The sequence below is a fragment of the Meriones unguiculatus genome, chromosome 15 (genome assembly GCF_030254825.1).
Source record: "Meriones unguiculatus strain TT.TT164.6M chromosome 15, Bangor_MerUng_6.1, whole genome shotgun sequence".
In the NCBI taxonomy this organism is placed as follows: domain Eukaryota; kingdom Metazoa; phylum Chordata; class Mammalia; order Rodentia; family Muridae; genus Meriones; species Meriones unguiculatus.
The window spans coordinates 75,119,769-75,145,178 of record NC_083362.1 but is presented as its reverse complement, the minus strand read 5'-3'; the positions used below and the strand labels follow the sequence as shown (position 1 = coordinate 75,145,178).

General features: G+C 48.7%; 1 protein-coding gene across 2 annotated transcripts in view; it reads left to right on the top strand.

Annotated features, from left to right (window-relative positions):
- Positions 1-25,410, top strand: part of Asb18 (ankyrin repeat and SOCS box containing 18) — a 57,701-nt gene that overhangs the window by 4,571 nt on the left and 27,720 nt on the right. Inside the window, exons 2-3 of one of the 2 annotated variants that reach the window (XM_021650405.2) lie at positions 15,240-15,362; positions 18,215-18,482. In XM_021650405.2, coding sequence (XP_021506080.1) covers positions 15,240-15,362; positions 18,215-18,482 — 391 coding nt within the window. The remainder of the gene's footprint in view (positions 1-15,239; positions 15,363-18,214; positions 18,483-25,410) is intronic. The other variant, XM_021650406.2, reaches the window with a different exon arrangement.

Here is a 25,410-nt window from a genome sequence, read left to right as displayed (position 1 = left end):
CATTATTCCAGACCCCCTTAAGGAGGTGTGGAATATGCCTGCTCTGCCACAGAAGGGACGTGGGCTACCAAGCCAGATGCTGGGAAGGGGCTGGGATCTTCCGGCTAACCCTCAGTCTTCCCAGCGAGAGCCAGTGCGATTCTCAAGCCCGCCTAGCTCAGGACAAGACCCTCTCACTCACCCGCTAGGAAGAATATGAGGTGTCCTGTGTTGCTGGCTCTATGTTCAAAATTAAGGGGACACTCTACAGTGATCAGGCAATGGAGTCCAAGCATGTACAGGAGTGCATGTGTGTGTGTGCGTGTGTGTGTCCGTGTCTGTGAGGGCAGTCTGTGTGTGTGTGTGTCTGTGTGTGTGTGTGTGTGTCCGTGTCTGTGAGGGCAGTCTCTGTGTGTGTCCGTGTCTGTGAGGGCAGTCTGTGTGTGTGTGTGTCTGTGTGTGTGTGTGTGTGTGTGTGTGTGTGTGTCCGTGTCTGTGAGGGCAGTCTGTGTGTGTGTGTATGTGTCTGTGTGTGTGCGTGTGTGTGTGCGTGTGTGTGTGTGTCCGTGTCTGTGAGGGCAGTCTGTGTGTGTGTATGTGTCTGTGTGTGTGTGTGTGTGTGTGTGTGTGTGTGTGTCCGTGTCTGTGAGAGCAGTCTGTGTGTGTGTGTGTATGTTTCTGTGCGTGTGTGTGTCCGTGTCTGTGAGGGCAGTCTCTATGTGTGTGTGTGTGTCCATGTCTGTGAGGGCAGTCTCTGTGTGTGTATGTGTCTGTGTGTGTGTGTGTGTGTCCGTGTCTGTGAGGGCAGTCTGTGTGTGTATGAGTCTGTGTGTGTGTGTGTGTGTGTGTGTGTGTATGTGTCTGTGTGTGCCGGTATAGTTGTTATGCAGAATAACTCACAATCTGCTTCCCCATCCCAACAGAAATGTCCTACTAAGAACTTCACCTCCCCTGCCCATCTTCACCACCCACCTCCTCCCAAACCCCATTCGAGTGGGGTCACCTCTCTGAAAGGTCACCCCGCTAATCCAGATGGCCACCTTACCACCGCCTCTGCAAGAACACACACCCTTCATCTCCATTGGTTCCTGAAAAACATGGCCGCCTTAGTCTGTTTTCTGTTGTAACAAAATGCCTGGTGCAGGATAATTACAAAGAAAAGAAGCTTACTCTAGCTCACAGTCTGAGAGACTGGCTGTGCAGAACGGGGCCGCTTAGCTGTTCATCCCTTTGACTGCACTGCACCTGGCATCCAGCATCCTGGTGGACACGGATGGAGCAACCGTGGCTCATGGTGACTCAGAAGCCAGGGAGAGAAAGAGGCCGGCTGTGATTTTTAGCAAGCTCTTGTTTTTCTTCTATAGTATTTGCTTCTTTTCCAAGCTTTTCATGATCATATATTATTGTGTATAACATTGGGTTTCATTGTGACATTATGTACATGTATGTAACCTGTTTAGGTCATATTCATACCTACTACCTTCTCTTGACTCTCTTACACTCTTGCTGACACCGTTATTATTCCCAATCAGATTGTCCTTGTGTGTCCGTGTGTGTGTGTTTGTGTGTGTGTACATGTGTGCATGTGTGTGTGCACATGTGTGCCTGTGTTTGTGTGTGTACACATATGTGTACGTGTGGTGTATGTGTGTGTCTTCGTGTGCATGTGTGTGACTGTATGTGTGTGGTGTGTGTGCATGCTTGTGTTTGTGTGTGCGTGTGTGTGAGCATGTAACCATTACTGTATGTGTGGTATATAGTGTGTGTGGGGGTATATGTACATAAGCATGTATGGTGTGTGTGGTGTGTATGTGATTGTGTATGCATATGTGTGGTGTGTGCATGCATGTATGGGGTATTGTGTCTATGTATACGTGGTGTGTGTGTGTGTGTATGTGTGGTGTGTGTATGTGTGTGCATGTGTATGTGTGTGTGGTGTATTTGTGACTGTGTATGTATGGTGTGTGTGCATATATGTATGTATATATATGTGTGCATGTGTATATGTATGTATGACTGTGTGTTGTGGTGTGCGTGTGTGTGTATGTACTGTAATGAGTTTAATTAGGACGGGTCACAGAAGCCCGGCCTCGGGATGCTGAGATTACAGGAACGTGCCATGTGCTATGCCTGGCTGTTTACATGAATGCTCAGGATCTAAACTCAGATCCTCGTGAGCCTGCGGAGAGCACTCTGCTCCCTGAGCTGTCTCCCTGGGGTGTGTTTTTTAAGCCACCAAGTATTCTAAACTCACGCGCTGCTCCCTGGCCTGGCTCTTTAGATCCAGTGTCTTAAATGGGGCCTCAGCTCTGAGAAGCTCAGTCGTGGGGTGCAGCGCTGGCTGGACAGCGAAGCCCCTCTGTTGACATTGTGCTGGGTGGATGTGGACCCTAGTAATGGTGCCTTTCTGCAGAGAAATGCTTCGCTCTACTTCGGGCCAAAGCCCTCCCACTATTGATTGTTCATGACAATTGCCTGATTTGTCCTGGCTTCTTTCCCACACTGACTGGAACACAGAGGGAGAAAGGGCGGCTGAGAGGAAGGTGTCAAGACCCGTCTAACCCCTCAAATGCATCAACCATACAATTTAGTAACTGCCATAATCGCACTCCTTAAGAAACAACTGATTACTAATTGCTATTATTAAGGGTATCAGCCTTCTGCGATTCAGCTGAGGGCACATCATATCCAAGTCAAGATGCCACTTGAATTCCTGATGGAAATAGAGGGACGGATGTACTGTGCTGTTTAGGGCGATGGCATTTAAGCCTCCAGGGGAAAGCTAAGGAAATCTAACTGGGCTTTTATTAGGGGATCTCCCCTGTAGCAGCTATAGGTGGGAGTGGGTGCACGTAAATGAGAAACAAACATCTTTGTGCACACTTTGAAAGTGGGGACCAACTGTGAAAGGACTTCTCACCCGAGGCTGGATGCTGAAGGCACCGTGACACTTAGCCATATCCACCAGGCCCCCATGTGAGTCACTCTTCCTTACATGTGAAGAGGAACAGGAACGCCACGTAGCCATTTAAGTTGTGAGAGCACACATGGCTCCTCCCACAATACAGACACAGAGACCAGAGCAAGTGTGTCGATGAGGGCCTCTCGGCCCAGCCGTACAGTGGGAGGCGCCAAGGTCCAACAGTGAAATGACCTGGGCTCTCACTTTGCCACTGTCCACGGAGCCTTGGACATGTCAGTCCATCCCTCCGAAGCTTAACTCCCTCACTGAAAAAGAAAATGACACCAGCAGCTCCGAGGCTCTCTATAAACTGGGCTGACTAAGGTTTTGAGAAGGGTTTGTGTCCCTGGAGGAGATCAGCATCACCGGTCCCCAGCCAGCCTGCCTCCCTGAGTGTCCTTCCCACGGAAGTCTGTGCGGACCATTCCCTGCCTCCATCACAAAGCTCCAGTGATTAGTTTGGGGTCACCTGGGGGGGTAGTATTGTCTGAATAGCTGATAGGAAACGGGGTAGCACGGCCGTGTGCACAGAATGAGCCAAAGCCAGGCTACGAGGCCGAGGAGAGCAAGTGCCACAGGAGAGTATGCTGGGCCTGCAGTCAGCCTCCAGTGCAGACAGACAAAGAGGAATCAGCGATGTCGCGCTGACCTGCTCTTCTCGACACACTCCCAAGAGATGTCATCTCAAAGGTGTTGGGCTACCCAGCTGAGGTCTCCCAGCCGTCTCGTATCCCAGCCACCAGACCTAGGGCTCTCTCTGTACCTCATGATGCCTGGAGCTCTCCCTGGGGCTGCCCTAGGCAGGCATGAAAGCTCAGTGCGTTCACTCACTGATCACCAGCCAGGTAGGAGCAGAGCATTGGCGCTCCTTGCCTCTGGCCAGGGCTCATGCTGTCTGTCCACCTAAAGGCATTGCACAGGAAGGTCTGTGAAGGCGCTTTCCCCAGTGAAGGCGTTACCCTTTGAGCTGGTGCCCGGCGACACAGATCCTAACAGCACCCATGCATGCATGGCCACACACACACCTACAATATTAATAGCTCAGAGTCCCTGTATCTGAACATGTCATTAAAAGACTTCAAAAAGGAAGAAAGAAGGAAGGCAGGAAGGGCAAATGCGTGAGATTCTTATCCAGGGAATAAGAGCAGAAACTAGAAGCAGGAGGTGAGCCGTGGCAGGGAAGGGAAAGAAGATGTCCCCCACTGACTCCGGCCGGCTGCTCACCCGGCCAGAGACTGTGGGGGCTGGGAGACCCTGCTTGCAGCAAAATGAAATTAAACCTTTCTAAGTACTTATAAATCAGAACCTAATGACACTACCCCACCACCAGCCTGAGCATTGCTCTTATTACTTTGATTCACAAGCCAGGAAAAGATCTGGAATTATGCACAAATTATTGTCCCATCTTCTTAATTAACGCTGATTGCAAAATTCTTGCTAAAGTCCTTGCTAACAGACTCAATTATGTACCGCCTGAATTGATTCGCCCAGATCAAGTGGAATTTATTAGAAATACACTTTCCTACAATAACATCAGATTATCTTTGAATATAGTTAAATTATTTAGGAATAAGATGGCTGTAGCAACCGCTCCCGCTTTAGCTAATACAAAAATACCTAGAATTAGGGTGTTTCTTTGCTTTCCCTCTATGTGCTTATTTGTCCCAGAAGCAGGGTGAGTCACACTGTGAGGAGATAAAATGCATGCCTTAGAGCTAATGGTCCAGCTTCAAAGACATATGGGCAGGAAGAAAAAAAAATCCTACCGGTTCTCGTGTCCCCTCCCCTCAGCCCCTTCTCCCCCCCACCCACCGCCCCAGGACGAACTGTCCCTGCCTGTGGAACATAGTGAAATTGCAATTAGACTAAATCAGGATATTTTCAGAATCAAATGGAGAAACAGACTAATAAAACGGTAATGTATGCTGATGGCATCCTCCCATTAGCATCACTGCCAAGCACGCTGGAGAGTTTCGTTTGGGAAGAACAAAAGGGAAGGAGGAAAATAGGAGAGAGGTTTTCTGCCTTTACAAGATGATAACACCAGCTCCTGCAATAGTGTTCTGCCTCGGAAACAGGGCAAAGGCAGAATGGGAAGGCAGGAGTACTGTCTGTAGCCACGTTCTACCTCCCTAGTCCCATTTGCCCATTTGCCTTTTGACACCAACCTCAGGATCCAGATAGTGTAGGGCCCTAGCTGGGAGACAGTGGCCCCGAGGTCAATATTTACAGACTGGCTGGATTGTGGACTATTCAGGTTGGCCTTGGACACATGAGCAACTGTCGAGAGGCAAGGATGATAAGGAAGGAACACAGCAGTGCACACAGAGTATGAGACGTTGTACAGGACAGGGGGACCCAACAGGAAGCAAGGAAGTGAACAGCAGAGGATAGCGGAGAGTCGGAACTGTCATGTGAGACCCAGACTACAAGGCTTTTGTGCTGACAGTTGTCTCAAAATGCAATGAGCAGCCATTAGGGGGAGGGAGGAATGGGGACATATGATCAGGAAAAAAAAAAAAAACCTGAAAATTCTTTTTACATACGTGGAAGGGTGAACATGTAGAGGTTGGCCCAAGATACGTGCCAGCTCTGCTTCCCTCACTCCTTACTGATAAAATCCTTATGACCTCACCATGAACCCAAGCGTGGCCCCCTTCCTTGAAGCTGGGTCTGATCTTCTTCAATCCCAACCTGAAGAAGAGAAAAGAAAACGAATGAAAATAAAATGCTATAGACTGTCACATAGTAAAAAAATCTAATGTGCACAGTCGGGGTCCAAGAAACAGACACAATGGAGCAGGGGGAAAAAATCCAAAGAATAACTACCTCATATTTTCCAGCATGAGTGGTGAAAGATATGAATTTATAGATCCAAGTTCAGCACACCCAAGGCAGAGATGGGAGATGAAGGTGTGCCCGGGTATTGTGGGCACATGGTTTCCATGGGAGAGTCACGTTTACTTTGTAATAAAGAGCAGATTCCATTGGCAAGAAGGAGTGGAAAGCAGACTGGGAGATGAGTTGGTATGGTGCCCCTTCCCTTAAACCAACAAAGGTTCCCGTGACAGCTGTTGTTCTTCATCAACCTGACTAGCGTCACCTGATAGATGCACCTTTGGGCATGCCCACTGCGGGCGGCACCATTTCCTGGCTGGGATCCTGACTGTACGGAGTGGGGAAAGGAAGCTGACAAGCAGCCTGCAGTCATCATCCACTGCTTCTGACTGGATGTGATGTGACAGTTGCTTCAAGCTCCTGCCACCTTGACTGCCCTGTCATGACGAACTTCATTCTTTTTCTCAACACTTTTCTTCTTCTTCTTCTTCTTCTTCTTCTTCTTCTTCTTCTTCTTCTTCTTCTTCTTCTTCTTCTCCTTCTTCTCCTTCTTCCTCTTCTTCTTCTTCTTGTCAAAACAACAGGAAAAGAAACGAAGATAGTTCCCTACTGCCTGTGGCAAAAGTCGGCCAACTGGTTTCATGAATAAAGTTTTATTGGCACACAGCCACCTTCTTCATTTACAAATAACCTCCAGCTGCTTTTGTAAACCAAAGGCAGAGCTGAGTAGTTGCCATAGAGACCGTGTGGCCCATAAAACCTAAAACATTTACTGTCTGAGGCTTCACGGAGAAAGTTTGGCATGCCCTTACGCAACAACACATGGCTTAAGTTTTAGAGAAAACACTGGTTGGCCTGTCCACGCCAGCCATTCCCTCCTAGTCTTCTTCACCTGCCAGGTTTGGCTCCAAAAGCTGATCCACACTCCAGTGATAGCCTGGGCCTGCTGGGAGACAAGTGTCACTCAGGGGGTGTTTGACCCTGACATTGACTGCAGCAATTTGATGCAATAGCACAATTTCACTGGTGTGATTCATGGACTTCTAAGTTTTCATTTTGTTTTGTTTTGTTTTTTCCAGTAATTAAGTTTCAGTGGATCTTGAAAAACAATCAAGTCTGTAACAAATTGGGAACCCTCCAAAAAAATGAAAAAGAAAGCCCTGGCCCTTCACCTCAAGTGGCTGGGAAACTAAACTATACCTCGGCAAGGGGGTCAGTCCTGAAACCCTCTTGTCCTTTAAGACCCTCAGGCTGTCTGGGTGCTGGCAGCATATTCATTCCTCTTTTCAGAAAGTGCTGGGGTTCACAGCCAGACACTGGGGAGAGTTGGCCTCAGGCGATACTGACTGGGATCAACACTTAGAAAGTGTGCTTGGTGGAGGCACACTGACACAGTTCTGACCCTGCAGCTTTGAGCTCACGTGGTTTGTCAGTTCTCAGGTGGTCCTAATGTCAGAATCCCCCCCTTCCACCCCCGGTACCTGACACCGTCACTACTCCTGGCTACACTGGAAAGGATACTAGTGAGTGAGATGGCTATCTATCTGCAGCTGAGTCAGATCCTGACTGCACTGACAAGCCTGCCAAGTCTCCCTTACAGGTGGGGTTTAGGCCTGTGACAATCCTCAGCTCCAACCCACAGGCCCTCTGCCAGGCTGGTTTGTTTTCCATCTATCTCCCTTCCATCTGGACTCCAGAATGCCACCTTTTAGACAGAACCCTGTTCCCAGGCATCATAACACTGTGCCCCCTTCTCAATCAAGAAGAATGGGAAGGGCATAGGAGGAGAAGAGGGAGGGAGGGAGGGATTGGGAGGAGATGAGGGAGGGAGCCATAGCAGGAATACGAAGTGAATAAATTGTAATAAATAAGTAATAAGAAAAATGTTTTAAAGAAGAAGAATTGGGCTTTGCTCCCTAGCAACCACCGAGGAGGAAGCACCACACCCCAGAGAGAAGCACGCCAACTTCCCGTAGCTCTGCTCAGGGGCCACCTTTGGAAGGCGCCTGCTGTGGTGCCCAGCTACTGTGACATCTTACTTGACATGAGAGACCCACAGCACAAATGCTTAGGCCTCTGACGATGCAATTCCAGTTTTTGCTAAAGACTGCCTCGTCTACCAAAGCTCACAACCTCTCAGAGCAGGAACTCCCACAATGTCTATCCTAACTAAAGCATGCTCTAGTAACTGACGCAGTATGCTCTGCATACATCAACCCTATCTGTGTGCATCTCCGGTCCAGTACAAATGAACCCTCCATCCTCATCAACAGACTTCCAAAACCCCCTTGTCTAAGAAACCCTTTTGTGATTTAACAAGCAAGAAAACTTTTTAGGTGACGTTGCATTTTTTGAGGTAGGGTCTCATTTAGCCCAGGCTGCCCTCCAAACTCACTGTGTAGCTGAGGATGACCTTGAACTATAAACTTGAACTGCCAGCCCTCTTTCTTCTGCTTCCTAAGTGCTGGGATTACAGGCATGCTCCATCACATGGTTTTATGTGGTGCCGGGGCGTGAACCCTGGGCTTGTTACGAACAAAGCAAGCACCCTACCAACTGAGCTACGACCCCAGCCCTAACACACATTTTCGCATTCCTTTATGTGTCTGGTATGCATATGTATGTTTGAACATGTGTGTGCAGAGGTTGATGGCAGGTATCTTTCGTGATTGCTTGCCATCTTATGTTTTGAGACAGGCTCTCCTGATTGAACCCAGAGCTGGGGAACCCCCTCTTTCTTCCCCGAGCACTAGGGGTGCAGGTTGCTGGCCATGCCCACCATGCCTGGCACTTATGGGGGAGACAGGGGTCTGACCTCAGGTCCTCCTGCTTGCCAGCACTTTTCCCACTGAGCCTTTAAATTAGGAAATCTGGATATTATGTGTGTTTAATATTCATTTAGCTTGTATAACTTTCCTGTTGGAGGCTCAGTGGTAAAGGTGCTTATGTGTAGACCTGACAGCCTGAGTTCTATCCCTGGGACCCACGTGGAGAGAGAAGAGACTCTCAGCAAATGATTCCTCCCAGCCCCGCACACGCTCCACAGTGCTCGCTGGCTGGCACGCGCACTCCTGTGCAATCATATGTGCACAAATACACATTTGCACACACACTAAGTAAATAAATGATGCCAACAAAAATCTTTCAGTAAAGAAGTTCAAGGAATCTTCCATTCATCACATGAAATTGGCTTTACTTGTCCCGTTGTAAAAGACAGGAAAGAGACCCCAGGAACCCTTGGCTTCAAACAGGGCCACAGAGCTCGATCCGCACAACAATCAGGCCAAAGCAGCTTCAAGAGAGAGGCATCCTGCTCCCTGTGTGCGACTCATAGAAAACAATCAGGCTGAACATGCAATTTGTCTCAAGAGGCAGAAGCTGCAATTTCACCGTGTCATTAAATCCCCAGGACAGTTGCAAGAAAACGTGGCCTCCCTGGGCACGGAATGCTCTTCTGATAGGCTCTCCAGTGCCGTCCCCGCGGTCTAGAGATGTCCTGCCTGAGCTGTCGCCACGTGGTCCTGCCTTGTGCTCAGCCACGGTGGCATCTCACATGCAAGGGCACCGTTGCATCCTGGGTACCACAAAGCCGCTCGTGGGCTGTCAGTGCACAAGGTGCTTGACCTTTGGCCGTGATCATGTCAGTGACGGGGCTGGGCCTTGTCACTTTACATTATCGGTGCTGGGCTGTGTGGCACGTAGAGAAAATAATCAGGAAGTTATGAGGGGGAGGGTTGTTCCCTTCCCCCCCTGTATTGTGCTCCTCCGCAAGATGGAAATGAGATTTCTTAATAATGTGAAATTGGTACAGATAATTTAAGTCATTATTAATAGATACACTTGCTCTGAGGAAGTAAATGTTTTAATGTTTTGTTAAATGAGGTGTGCTGTGTGCATACTGTCATTCAGAGGGGAGGTTAAGCCGCTTTCACGGTCTTCGTGTTAATGTCTGTGTGACTGACTTGGGCAGATGTGTCCTGGAAGTCAGAAGTGCAGCTTCTCACACCTGAGACTTTCCTATTTAGGACAAGAATAATTAAAAATAGCAGAATGTGGGACGAAGGAAGGTGGGCTCCAGAAACTTCCAGAAAGAACATGGTTGGGAAAGATCGAGAAAGCCCACGCCCCTGGCTGCAGCTGTGCGGATATTGGAAGAGGCGCCGCCAGCCTCACATCCCGTGGAATCTGGAAGGTATCAGTATTAGATGCTTTTCTGTCGCTGTGACAAAATGCCATGACCAAAAGCAGCTCATTTGGGCGTATGTTTCCAGAGGGTTATCCGCCTTAATGCTGGGGCAGGTACAACAGCAGGCAGCTGGCGCATGTAGCTCAGAAAGCACATCTCGGTGGCACACAGGATGCAGACAGAGCAAACTTGAAGTGGGGCGAGGCCAAACACTCTCAAAACCTACTCCCAGCGACATACTTCCCTCGGTAAGTATGTCTTCCCTCGGTAAGGCTCCGTGTCCTGAAGGTTCCAAGACCTCCCCCAAACCAGGCCATGATCTGAGAACCAACTGTTTAAATGCCTGAGCCTATGGGAAACATCTCGTTCAAACCACCACAACGGCCACTGATAAAAGGGGCACACTGACTGGGTCAGCCATGCAAATGAGCCTGTTTAAGAGAACATGCAAAGACCCCGACGTGTCTGTCCAAGCCTACGACTTCTTGCCCCTTGGACTTGCACTCGCTCGGACACTTGACCACAGCGGAAGCCAGACACTTTCCAGTGGCCCAGGAAGCCAAGCCTCGGTTTTGCCTCAGTGTGGGGAAATGACGGGAGCGTCCTGCTGCTTCAGATGTTCTTCCTCCTGCCTGGGACACACAGAACATTGCCGCTGAGGAGAGAGAGGCTGGCCCTGTCGTCAAGCCACCAGAGATGGCTGGATGGTTCCGCAAAGTCCGAAGAGTGCAAATATACAGATGCTGTTTGGGGAGGGGAAATAATGACCATTTGTCAGCTAGCTTATAGGAGACCAAGATCCTGGCACGCCATGAAGATAAGATTGACCACTCAAAATTCTTCCACCTGTGCCCTGCAGTGACCTCAAGTGGAATTCACCTTCATCTCACTGGATCCAGAGGCAAAAAACAAGCAAACAAAAAACCCTCTCATTAACTGTCTCCATGACAAGACACAGTTAGGAAAGACTAAGGTTTGTCCCTCCTGTGCACAAAGTATCATGCTTATTATTATTTAAATCTCCAAATAATATTCTCTGCACTATGATATTCAAGTCCAGTTACCACCTGGCTCAAGGGTGGAGAAATGACTCCTCGTTCTGTCATTCAGACAAAAAGCTGGGAATCCCCTGCTTCTTCATTCACTGCAGGCGCTTCCATTCCATTGGTTTAACACACTGCCACTATCTACCATACAAACAAAGTGGTAGCATTTGCTAGTTCGTCTAAAGAAATAAAATTGTTAAATCATTTGACGTGGGGCAGATTAAATTAATTGGCGACCCTCTTTCCGGGAAAGAGCAGCATTCAGAAGCTTATCTAGGTAGGACCAGGTCATAGCACCTGTGGAACCTCACTTGGAGAAAAGAGGGAAGAATTTCATGGTGACGCCAGAGACACAGGAAGAGGAACTGCAGAGAAAGAACTCCTAAGGCTCTGTGAGATGTGATGACCCCACTCCCACCTTCAGTGTAATGTCAACAAATGTCCAGTTAGTAAGCTAACCAGGGAACAGGGTGCTAGCCAAGAAATATCAAACCTACTCTGGGCCAGTGAGGAGACAGAGCGGATGTACACAATCTCCAAACAGAGATCAAAGGAGACCACGGGCAGCAAAGCACAGTTGCTCGGGGACTCCAGGAAGGACTCGGGTTCTGAAAATCAGAGTAAAGGAACTTGAAGTGACCTTCACTGTCACATGCCGCTTCTCTACAGACATGCTTTGATGGTTTAAAATAACTCCAGATAACTTGCTGCATTTGTGTCACCTAAATTTGGATGCAAACATCAGCATGCCTTTGGCACCAACTGCCTCTGAGCTTGCCAATGGAAAGAGAAGCCATTAAGAGGAGGACCCAGACGTGCATAGCAGCCTGAGGCCCTCAGTTCACAAGAAATCTATAGATCCTATATGCTTGGAGTTTTCCCCACTGCCTCGGAACACTGACTGAATCAGCCCATTGCCCTGGCCTGCTGAGACCATCTGGAACCTGATTATATCATGCTTCCCATTTCTCTTCCAAGTATTTGCACAAATCACCAATCAGTGGACATGCAGGGCAGGCCCGGGGCCAGGCAACATCCTGCAGTGTCCCGGTGCCCAGGCTGCAGCCCATCCCAGCACAAGAGCCTTCAGGCTGGCTGGGTCCTGGCTTTCTGCAACCGAAGTGTTAGGCACTGCTCTAGGGCACCTGGCGAGGTAATTCCCCGCTGTGAGTCACTCAGCCAGATTTTCTTTTAGAAGAACTGTAGTTCACCAGCTTCTCTGCAGCCTTCAGAGCATCACCCGTCTCCAGCTGGAGTGCACACAGCCCAGTGTGGCACAGAAATGATCAATCACACCCCAAGCCACACTGTCCTCGTTACCTTGACGGGCTCCTCCTGGCCTCCAGGTCTACAAGCAGGAAAGGAGCCTAACCCAGAGCACTGGGCCAGAAAGGGGTGTCAGTCACACCCCTGAGGGATTTCCCACAGCCTCAGGAGGAAGACTAAACAGCTCCCGTTGGGGTCTTCCGGACTGATTTCTCTTCCTGTGTGATCCCTGCAGATGGGGGTTTTATCTCTGACCCTCCAAAACCTCACAAGAAACCATGACATGTACTTGTGTTTAGTCAGTGACTAAAGGAATGAATGGTTTGGTTTCCAAGTTGGTTTGTCTGTTTAATGTAACAGCCAACAATGCTTCTACTTTCACACAGTAAGAAGAAGAGGAAGAGGAAGAGGAAGAAGAAGAGGAAGAAGAGGAAGAGGAAGAAGAGGAGGAAAGGAGAACTCAGCCCAGGCTTGTGAAGTCATCTTTGTGTCCCAGTTGCAAAGATGGCACTGTCTGCCAGGAGCTATTTTAAAAGCTCTACTCCCTAGCTACTGAATTCCAACTCAGACACTGAGGGAACTAAAACACATGGGAAGCTAAATTTAGCCTAGAGCGCAGCCTCGTTTTATCTGGAGACTCACCTCTGACCCTCTTTAAAAAAAAAAAAAAAAAAAAAAAAACACCCAATGACAGATTACAAGGTTGGAAAACATCCTCCAGTTTAAAGTGAGAGGCAAGTTCAAGTCGCCTCATCCTACAGCTGCACTGGAGCCCTCTAGAAGCGGATCTGATTACCCATTTCAGCAAAACAGGACGAAGCAGGGCTTGCACTCTGAGAAAGGAAGAACTGGAAACAATATTGCTGCTGGAATACGGGGTGTGGCTCCTGCCAAGCCCTTCCTCCAACCACTCTGTCTCTCACCGGCATCCCTGACAGACAGACAGACAGCCATGTCATCCATCTAGCATACCAGAGGCCCTCCTCTGTGGAGCAGTTGTGAGTCTGAGCATCACAGGCGGGCTCCAGCCCCGGGGTGCCACAAGAGCAAAGCCAGGTGTGTTGTCTCTCCCATGGCTGTGACAAACAGTCATGAAAACCAGCCTAGCAAAGGAAGGGTTTATTTAGGCTCAAAATGTGAAGGCAAAGTCTATGTCTCATTGCCTCCAGCTGGGGCTGCAGAAGCACGGGGGAAGAAGAGAGAGATGAACACCGGTGATGCTAAGCTCACTTCCTCCTTTTTACTCAGCCCAGACCTCCAGTCAGTGGGATGACGCTGCGCACACTAAGGGTGAGCCTTCCTACCCCCATTAAACGTCGTGGGAAGGGTCCTTCTAGACAAGGTTTGTATCCATGAAGATTCTAAGTCTACTCAAGTTAACAATGAAAATTAGCCACCACAGTTCCACCCCTGAGCCTAAAGCTTTATTTTTGTCTCATGATGCAAAGCGCATTTAGTTCATTTCCGAAATTCCCCCACGGTCTTTAATAGTCCCAAGTCTGCTCCAAAGCCCACGGCTGAGCAGCTGCCTCCATGGGTGAAGCCCTTGCCACACAAGGGCAAGGACTTGAATTCAGATCCCCAGATGCCGTGGAAGAGCCAGGCAGGCACGAGGGCTGCTTGTTACCCAGTCCTGAGAAAGCGGAGGCAGAGGGCACAGCCTGGGCGAGCTGGCTCGCTAGACTAGCTAAATTAGTGAGTGAGCTCCAGATTCGGCTGAGAGACGCCGACTAAACAGATAAAATGGAGAGCTATCATTAACTTCAATCCTCCGGCTCTACATGTATGCACATACCTACACACGCACACACACACACACACACAGAGAGAGAGAGATTAATCCAAAGTTTAAATTCTCATCTGAGACTCAAGACAAGTCCATTTTCCTCTTTCTTATTTCTCATTATTGTGTTTGTGTGTCAGGGAGTAGATGGGGGTCAGAAGTCAGCTGTGGAGTCAGTTCCCTCCATCCACCTTTCTGTGGGTTTCAAGGATCAGGGTAGGCTGTCAGGCAGGTAAAACGGGCATTTACCTGCTGAGCCATCTTGCTGGCCCTCAAGACAAGCTCTTAATTGTGAGCCTCTGTAAAAGTCTCATTCTTCCAATACAGTACAGCGTAAACATCCCCAGCCCAAAAGAGAGGCACAGGGAGGCACAGCAAGGAAAGATGAGGCAAAAGAGAGACCAAATACCAAATCCTGTAGTTCTGCTTCTCCTGTCTGTGCTTCGGACTACCCTCCGGCTCTACTGCCTGCAGCACACATTGATTCTCCTGGAACAGCTCTACCCTGGGCCTGAGAACCATTAGAGGTCCCAGCATCTCCAGCATCCTGAGAGCTCCACTGAGACTTAGGCTTTCCCATCACAGCGCTGGACAATGGCTGCTGGTGACCTCCTTTCAGAGAATCTAACCCTGCCAAACACTGCATGACCTTGGCTGCTTTCTAGAACCTTGGCACAAGTCTCTGTGACTTGGGTAAGGCTTGGCTCACCTGACCAAACAGAAAAGAAGAGAAATGCTGCCTGTCAGGTGACATGCATGTGTCTAGTGTCTGTCTGTAACTCCGCCGTGTGCAGAGCAGCTCTGGGACAGGCAGCAGCATTTTTTCCTTTGGCGTTAGCATCTATAGAGTCATATCGGTGAGTGAACATGGTGACATCTCAGGGGTCACATGACCGTGGTCATATCAAGTAACCATTATCACATCAGAGCCCACAGGAGTTATAAATACACTGCGGTGGGGCTCCAAGTGGAGGACAATTGAGTAATGACAATAGAAATAGCCCACTCTCCATCAGGCCACCTTCCCCTGCTAAAGAACCTGTTCTCAAATCAGTTGCTCTGCGATGGAGCGACAACCAGAGCCAGGTGGAAGAAAACTGCAGATCTCCCAGATGAACAAAGAACCTCAAGTCAGAGCGGGGACTCCTGAGCTTGCATTCCATGCTGCTCTGGTTGCAGGAGATCTGGACCATAGTCAGTCCCTCATGGACCAGTTCTTCCAGGATGCCAATGTGGTGTTTGAGATCAGGAATGAAGAGATGGAATGGCAGGTGACATCCCTGGCCACCTTTGGGCTATCAGGTATCCTTGTCCCTCTAAAGCTTAGTTGTGCCTCTTTATGCTTCTACTAACCCTCTGGGAATGTGCACATCCTTCATCAACGTTGGGTGTACGGACCCTGCCTTTCAGGAGTGTCTATAACCAAAGGAGGTCTGTAAACAAATTTGGTCTGGTGGGTGATGGATGAGAAGCATCCATCTGGCAGTACTGGAAGCATTTCTTGACTTGAAAGCAAAGCCTTGGTTTAGCTGTTGATCTTGGCAGCCAGGGAGCTAGAAATTGAACATGAAGCTCTACTTGAGGTCCTTCTATGAATCATTGAACACCACAGTGACTTGGCAGTGGGCGTGGCGTCCTGCAGCCCACACAGCATCAACAGAGGGAAGAACACTAGGTCCCAGCAGACCCTCCTCTTGGAACCTAGAGAAGGCTGGAAACAAGAAAGAAAGGAGAAATAAATTCACAGATCCTTCTGTTGTGGGTGTCAGGGCACACACCTGCCACTCAGATGTGGCTGCTATGTGCGGAGCCAATCAGACATAGCCAGACTTTGGGGCTGGTAGCCTACACTAGGCACCCGCCTGTGCTTCTGTGTTGAAATCCACCACAGCTCTGCCAGACCATAAGAACTTGAGGATCTGTGGCCAGCGTCCCAAAACCTGTGAGTTCTAGCAGGCTACGAATGTGGGAAGGTAGTTTTTCTTTGCTGTTGTTTGTTTGTTTGTTTGTTTGTTTGTTTGTTTTTAAGACAGGGTTTCTCTGTGTAGCCTTGGCTGTCCTGGACTCACTTTGTAGACTGGGCTGGCCTCAAACTCACAAAAATCCACCTGCCTCTGCCTCCCTGAGGACAGGGATTATAGGCATGCACCAACCTAGAAAGGCAGGTCTTTACAAGCACATTTCTGTTTATACCTGTCACAAGAAGAGGGACCTGAACCCAAACCACTACCAAACAGCTATGCACTGTGCAACAAGCTGGGTCCTGAGTCCTGACACCTGTCCTAGTCTGGCTGCATCACCTTAGTGGTGCAACCTTTCTGGGCATCCCTCCTTCACCTGCCCCAGACCAAGAATGTCAGCTGCATGAATGCTAGGTCATGTTTATTTTTCAACACATACCCAACCCTGGACTCATGTGCTCAATTGGCAAGACCCATGCCCCATGCCCCACACCCCAGGATGTTAGTTTAACCTTTTTCATGTTGTCAAATTCCAAAATCAGCAGGGGACCAAAGAAATGATAGTCCAGTTAGTACGTGAGGACCAGGAAGGCAGGGGCTTTAGGCTACCCAGATTCCCTGCACTTTAGCCCATCTACCTGGCTCCCCAGAGCAGAAATGGCCCCTGAGAACATTGATTCTTTAGACATTGGCTGGGGGCTTGCCAGACATAGACTAGGCTGGCATCAGTGGGCCCAAGGGTCTTCCTTTCTCCATCTCCACAGTGCTGGGATCGCAAGCATGGACCACAATATCCAGATTTTATTTGTGGGTTCTGAGCCATCTCTGCAGCCCAGAAGTTAAGCTTTCTTGTTGGTATGAAGAAATCTCATCAGCCCAGAACCTAGAGAGTCTTGGCTCATCAGGGTGGGTGTACAGAACTGAGAGGCGAGCCGTGAAGGCAGCTGGGCACTTGGAAGACTCTGGAAAAGTATGCAGACTCTTGGGAAATTCTCCAAAGTAGGGGTCCAAGGTATGGTCCCCAAGGAAGGCAGGGGCCCACTTTCCTCAAGGAAGACCCACCCCATTCCTGAAACCAGACTGTCTGCCCTGGAAAAGAGTCCAAACCCAGGCAGACCCCACCTCCAATCCCTGGGCCTGTGACTACCGTCACTCCACACCAGTGATGACACTCCCCCTCCCCCACTGAGCAAACAGCGAGCTCCAGGACCGGCCTTTGGGACAAGCAGAGGCAAGAATTCTCTGCCACATGCAGGTAATAATGAGTGTGGGCTTTCCACACAGCCCAGCATGGGTCCCGGGGCGGAGGTGGCCCCAAAGAGGCCTCCTGCACAGCTCGTTACAGCCGCCTTATCGATCGGTCCATCATTACAGAAAGCCTTCCTGCCAGACGCGTGCCTGTCCCTTGATGGTATTCACAAGGGACATCTCCCCCCATCCCTCCCACGAGTGCTCCTGGCCACTAACAACCTTGCCCCAGCTTCCTGAAAGCAGAGAAGTGTTCAAAAAGTCGCACACAAACACACACAGCATCTGCTCATTCAGCCATCAAAAAAGAACAACCCTGCGCTGGAGCGCGCGCGCGCACGCAAACACACACACACACACACACACACACACGACAGTGTGGACTGTGGGCAGCCGCATGAAAGCACCATTCTATAGCAGCCTCTTCCAAGAACACTCAACTTCTTCAGCAAGACTTGGTGATGGGGTGTGATTCGTCTGTTTTGTTTCCTTTTAATGATGAAGGGGTAGGTGACAAAAGGTCAGATTCTGGAAAGTTCCCCAGCCTACTCTTGCTCAAGCTTACCCCCAAACCAGAACTTATAAGAGATTCCCTTCTGCACTGGGAGTACATACATACATCCTAGCCTTCCTCCTGGACCAGCCTTTAAATCTAAATCTTAGCGGATTCCTAGTGGCCCCTCATCGGGGAAATCCCTCCTACGTCATTGTAACGGGATCTACCTCAGCTGTAGCCCTCCCGGCCTCTTCTCTTCTTCTGTCACAGAGCCTGTCTTCCACTCCGTGTGTGTGTGTGTCTCTGTCTTGGGTATACATCCCTAGCTATACCTTCAGGTGAATCTCCTCACCCTCACCCGACGTGGTTTCACCCTCACCCGACGGCCAGAGCAAACGGCGCGCTCCATCTGCTCCCCTCGCCTCACAGCCTGTGCCCTCCCCTCCCAGGCCTCTGGACCCTGGAGTACAAGCGGGAGCTCACTACGCCGCTGCGCATCGCTGCGGCCCACGGCCGTGTGTCCTGCGTGCGACACCTGCTTAGTCGCCAAGCTGATCCCGATGCCAGCCCCGGAGGTCGCGGTGCCCTGCACGAGGCCTGTCTCGGGAGCCACACCGCCTGCGCCCGGCTGCTGCTCCAGCACGGCGCAGACCCAGATCTGCTCAGCGCAGGGGGCCTGGCGCCCCTGCACCTGTGCCGCACGCCGGCCTCAATTGGGTAAGCAAGACGCGCCAGGTCCGGAGACCCCGATTGGGGGTGGGGGAGGCTCGGGCCTATACCCAAGTCTGGCCCCTGGCCACGTGTTCTTGGATCCTGGTCCAGCCTCTCTCCTTTCCCCACTTCAGGCCAGGTCCCTGTCCTTCCCAAGTCCCCGAGCGGCAGATTTCCTGAATCTGGTCTCAGGGCAGAGTCTATGTGTCCTAGTCCCCAAAGCTGGGACTATGACTCCAGTCCCCAGGCCAGGCATCCTTCTGCCCCCTAGTCTCCAGGCCCAGGACCCTAAGCCTACTCCCCACATCAGAGACTCTTACCCTGGCCCCAGGCGTGGGATGCTGACCCCCGTTGCTGGGCCAGTGATCCTGGCCCAGGCTGGGTTCTAAGTCTGAGGTCAGACCCGCGTCCCTAGGCCGTGAACCCCGCCCCACGGGCCACTGGACCCTCCTCGACCCCGCCCCGCCAGCGCGGCCCCGGGCGGGTTAATTAGCGCTTGATTGCGAGCGCGCGGGGCGCCAGGCCGCGGTAATGAGCCCCTGATCACGGCCTGCAGACGCGGCGCTGAAGAATGCTAAAAGGCCACTGGCGGGGTTGGAGGCTGAAAAATTAGGGTTTTTAATGATAATTTTATGCAGAATAATTGTCACAGTGTGACATAAATGGTTAGCTCCTCGGGCGGGAGCTTCCGAGGCACGCAAGGACTCCGCCCGCCCGGGTCGCGCTGCCTGGGGCGGCGACGAGCAAGGGGGCCCCAGCGACCCTGGCGCTGCTGTTAGGTTTCCCTGCCTGCGCTGTGTCACCCCAACATTTCTCTTCGAATGTTCCAGCCCCTGCTCTCGCGTTATAATCGCTGGGCTGCTTTCTCTGTAGTGGCGAGAACATAAACCACCCCGTCCGGCACTTCCATCTTGCTGGGGTCCCCACCCGCCAGGGTCCCCTGCCCCTAGGAGGAGCGCAGCAAGCAGGCAGGGATGGTAGGGGACGTGAGAGGCCTCGGCCACCCACCATCTTACTCCCCCCTGGTGAAGGACATCAGGAGCCAACCATAGTAATAGAATGTACTGTCGGCGGTGGCTCACATCTTTAACCCCAGCGCTCATGAGCAGAGACAGGCAGAGCTCTTGAGTTCTAGGCCTGCCTGCTCTACAGAGTGAGTTCCAGGACAGCCAGGGCTACATAGAGGAAACCCTGTTGCAGAAAATAAGCAAATAGACTAAACAAACAAACAAAACAAAAGTGTACTCCCTAGTTTCTTGCCCTCAACATAATTCTTCTGGGATCCATCCATGTCGTCCTGGGTGTCCCACAGTTAATTCCCTTTTTCACGATAAGTAGTATTCCTTGGTGCGGGTGTTTTATCCGTTCCTAACTGAAAGATGTTTGAATCCCTGCGGGTGGGCGGGGTTCAGGGTAGGGTACTTCACTGGCTCTGAGTTCAATCCTGGTTACTGCAACAACAAAAATTAATTAATTAATTAATTAATTAATTAAAATAATGAAAGGCATTTGATTGTTTCCAAGTTGGGACTGTTACAAATCAAATGTCCCTGAGCTTTTTTTTGCCCTTTTATAAATGTTTATTGCTTTTGGGTAAACCTAGGGTTGCGAGAGGGTAGCCATTAAGTTACCAGACTGGCCTGCACCCTTAAACCATTTACAGTCCCTTCAGCTTCGTGGGCAAACAGCCACGAAGAAGTAAGGCTATGGCTTCTGATTGGATTTCCCTGGTTATATTATTCCCGATTCTATTCACAGATAGTTAATCGATGCTCATCTGCCATATCTTCCAGGGTACGCTATCCGTCCAGGTTCTTCACCCAGATGTTAAATCCAGTTGTTTTCATATTAAGATGTTGAGTTCCCTTTATATATTGAGGCCCTCATCGCATGCAGGATTAACAAGCGTCGTCTCTCAGGCTCTGCCTTCTATTTTCTTCTCAACAATATCTATGAGGAACAGAGATTCTTTGTTTTGATAAAGTGCAATTTGTGGTTTTCACTCTGTTAGGATATGCGTCAGGCTGTGTGATTGCCTTGCCAAACACCACGAAAGTCTTCTATGTTTTCATCTACATACGTTAATCTTAAATCTACATTAAAATCTGCTCAGTTTCAGCTTGCCCAGACTACAACCACGCTGAATTATAATTCTAAAGACTAAAGTAACCCCAGACCCTTTGTCCTGAATTTCTCGGGAAACTGAGCAGACAGAAGCATGTTGATGGTGGTAGAGGCTCAGAACCTGGCTGCAGGGGCGTGCTGGCTCTTGGCTAAGGTAGCTCCACTGCTGTGGACTCACCAGGGTCCTCTGTTTCTGATCTAAATCCCCAGGAACCAAACACTGGTCTTGCTGCCTCTATGGTCACAGTTGGCTTCATAGAATTCCCCAGCAATTTGCCCTGTGTGCAGAGGTGGAGGTGCCCGTCCCCTTTCCTCTGTCTCACAGCACTTTGGGACCTATGCTGTCCTGTGCCGGGACTCAGCTGATCAGGAAAATCTATGACCCATTTTGAGTCCATTTCTGAATATGTTGTAAGGGTGATGGAAGTGACTGTGTGTGTGTGTGTGTGTCCTTGCTTTTCCATATGGTCATCAACCTGTTCCAGCAGGGATTTCTCTGGCTTCTTTTCCTCAGTGTATTTACTCTGAGGCACACCCATACTGTTGTGTACAGCCCACAGATCATTCCTTTTTCATGCCGAGTGGCATTCCATGGGGTGAAATACTACTCAGAAAGGTCCTCCAAGAGGATAGCAGAGTGGTGTGCCAAGACTTAGCCTCAGAAGTGGCTCAAACCTGCTGGTGTCAAAGCCCCTTCCTGCTCAAAACTCAATTAATCAGAACTGAGTAGATGGCTCATTCAGTAAAGTGCTTGCCATACAAGCATGAGGATTGAAGTTTGATTATCAGTATTCATATTTAAAAGCCAGGCATAGTGGCATGCATGTGTTTTCTTTAATTATTTCTTTTATTTTTAAAATTATAATTATATAATTTCCCCTTCCCTTACTTCTCCCTGAATGCTCCAACATTCACTTATGATCCTTGTACTGGGGAGGCAAAGACATATGGACCCCTAGTACTCAGTGGCCGGCCAGCCTCGCTTACTCAGGGAGCTCTAAGCTAATGAAAGACCTTGTTGAAGAAAGGAGGTGGGGGGCTGGGTAGTGGTGGTGCATGCCTTTCATCCCAGCACTCAGGAGGCAGAGGCAGGTGGATTTCTGAGATCAAGGCCAGCCTGGTTTACAGAGCAAGTTCCAGGACAGCCAGGGCTACACAGAGAAACCCTTTATCACACACACACACACACACACACACACACACACACACAGACATTTCCTAAAGAAGTACACTCAAGTTTAACCTTTGGCCTCCACAAACAATCACACACACATACACACATCAACTGGCTGTTCATACCTGTCGTGATTTCTAGACTTTCTCGTCAAGCACACACAAGATAAGACACAATCTTCCTGGTTTAACAGGTCATAATGTAATGAGCCATTTTGTTACATGTACACTGAGAGGAAGAGCTCTCTCGGGTGGCGATACCTTCCTCATCTCACCCCAGACCAAAGAGGTGGATGACAGCAATGTGACCGGAAGGATAGCCGCTGCAAGCAACCAGAGCTAAACTTCCTTCCGCTGAGCAGCTTCCGTCTCTAGCTCTGACCTGTGGGGAGTGAGGAAAGAAGCCCCACAGCTCCTCAGACAGGAACCTGCCACACCCACCGATTGCCATTAGTGGGGCCTTGTGGTGGCTCCTTGTAAGGATTCAAGAAGACAGCAGGGAGTTCTATTAAGACCACCTCCACCACACACAAGGTAGCGAGGGTGGAAGAGCCATGGCTCCTTGATTGCTATGAGTGTGTAGCAGACCTTAAGATGCGAGAAAGCCCTCAGGTGTTGTTTTCAGAGCTTGTTGGGCTATTATAGCCCATTTGCACATCATTTGAACTTAGGTTCACCTGGTCAACTTCTAGGTTTTGACTGGGGCTGCCATGAACATATATCTACCATCAGTTCGGGGAGAGTAAACTTCATGAACAAATGTTTAGGTTTAATCCAACATATAGATACAATTCACCCTTCCATTTCTTTCTTTCTTTCTTTCTTTCTTTCTTTCTTTCTTTCTTTCTTTCTTTCTAGATCTTCTTTGATTTTTCTTAACTGTGATTTGTAGTTTTCAGTGCCTGGGACATGAAAATATTGTATAAGATTTATTCTTAATTAATATGTGTGACTTCTCTCTCTCTCTCTCACACACACACACACAGGCACACATTCATTTGCTGGTTGGCTTGAGAAGGTATGGCTCAAGCTGGCTTCAGATTCATGGTCTCCCTGTCTCAGGTATTTGAAGCTGATCACCATTGCCTGCCCGCATGTCCACTGCCCTAGTTAACTTTGTCACCTCAACACAGTCCAGACTCGCCTGAGAAGGAGCTCTCAGTTAATTGAGGGAATGCACAAAGCACACTGGCTAGGAGGCATGTCTGTGGATGTTGTCTTGATAATTGATGCAGGAGATCCCAGCCCACAGTGGGCGGCACATTCCCTAAGCAGGTGGTCCTGTTCTGCACAAAAAGCCAGCCAAGCATGACCCTTCCAGTGAGGCAGCAAATCCTTTCCACGGTGTCTGCTTCAAGCTCTGACTTGAGTTCTTCCCCTAACTTCCCTCCATGATGGACTGTGACCTGGAAGTGTAAGGGAAATCAACCGTTTCCTGCCCTCCGTTGCTTTTGGTCAGAGTGTTTTATCACAGTAGTAGAAAGAAAACTAGAACACCACCATGGCCAGCTATCAAAATTTCCTATTTTGATGCCACTCAGGAAGACACTTTTATTTCAATTTCTGATTTTGTGTAGCCACCATATGAAATGGATTAATTTGTTATAGTGAGCTTGAAGCTTACTGCATCGATGGACTCCCAGGCTTCTCTAAAGGCTTTTTATAAATTCCATGAGATTTCTGTGCAGGCAATTAACTGTGTCACTTGCAAACAAATTTGGTTTTGCTTCCTTTGCAATCTGAATGCTCAGTCTCATGCTTATTCATTAACTAGAACTTCTGGTGCAATTCTGAAGAGTGGTGAAGAGGCAATTTTCCTTGTTCCTTGTCTTAAGAGCACAGCATTCAATATCACATCCAATGAAAAACATTTATCCATCCATCCAATTATCTATCTATCTATCTATCTATCTATCTCTCTGAATATAATAATTCATGAATGTTGTAATCCCAGGAATGCAAGGTTAGTTTAACATCTGAAAATCAGTGTTAAGAGACAAAGCCAGGGTCATGTGATCCATTTCCATACAAAAAAGAACATTTATGAAAACTCCGTGCCAGATATATGTCCATATATAAAATAATAAAAATGCTCCATAACCTAAGAACAGAAGGAGCACTCCATCTTTGAAAAAGGCATCTTTTAAAAATTGATATTTTAAGTACCTATATTCATTTTCATGAGAGATACTGGTCTATAGTTGTCTTAGACCATCTGTGTCTGATTTGAGCATCAGGATACAAGCTCAATAATGACGTCAGAAGCAGTGTCTCCTCCTGCTCCTCCCTCTTCTGTTTTTTAGAAGATCTTAGATTGTCCCAGGTATTTGGTGTAGTTTATTACCAAAGGTATCTGGCTGTAGTGTTTTCTTGGTGAGAGGTTTCTAACTACAAACCCAAGTTCTTTCCTAAGTAAGCTAGGTTATTTCTTTTTCAGCATGCTTTTATAGAATTTAGTCTCATTCAGTTGTCTGATTTGTTTCCATGAAGCTGGCTGAGAATTCTACTGTTTACTTCTCTCACTCACGATATCAGGGTGTTTCCCACCCCCATCAGTTTTGCTTCTGATTTCATCATCTCTCCCTCATTCCCAATGTTGGAATTTGCCTGTGTACCATCAGTTTGTTTGTGATATCACTGATGTTCCCTGTCATTTTTTAATTCTCTTCTCCATCGTTTTTCTGGTCTCAGCCTCACCGACCCCTACAGTGTTCTCTGCTGTTTTCCTTTCTTGTTTGCACTGTTTCACTTGCTTGTCTTTTCTTAAAATGTAATCAAAGGTCATTGATTTGAATATTATTTTCAAATTTAGACTTTCAGGGCTCCCCGTGTCCTCCTATGTACTATCTTTACTCTTATTTCATTGGTACATGGTCTCACTATGTAGCCCTGGCTGGCTTGGGACACTTTAGGTAGTCCAGACTGACTTTAAACTCACAAGATCCACCTGCCTGTGCCCCCAACTTAATCAGAGGTGTTTGGGAGTTTTATTTTGCATAACCTTATACATTCATTGAGACTTGTTTTATAATCCAAAATATGTCTCTCTAGGTTAAATTCCCCCCAAGTACTTTAATTTGCATTTGGCAGTTGTGAGAGTTGGCACTCTAAGAAACCCAATCACATCAGTTTCCCTAGGCCAATCAATACTTCTGTGTACCTAACTCACTTTCTTCGCCCTATTCAAGCAATTGAAGAGGGACTTAATCTCTGTGTGGGATTACTGTTTGCCTGATTGCACGCCTGTGTACTGCATGAGTGCAGTGCCCACAGAGGCCAGAAGAGGGCAGCAGGGATTCCCTAGGACTGGACTCACAGACAATTGTGAGCCACAGGGTGGGTGGTGCAAATTTAACCTGGGTCCTCCGAAAGAGGGAACAGTGTTCTAAACCACTGAACCATCTCTGCAGCCCCAGTGAAATGGCATTCTTAATTTCTAGTGATCTTTTTTTTTTGGACCATAATATACCTTGTCTGATATTTAAAAAGCTACTTTAAAATGCTGAAAGCAGGAAAATACTCTTCCCTGAAAAAGGTACCTCAGTTGGTTATTTAATACCAAGTGTCCAGCCCTGAAATTATATACATACAAGTAACATTATACAAACTGAGTAGGCTGTATTTATATACTTAGAAC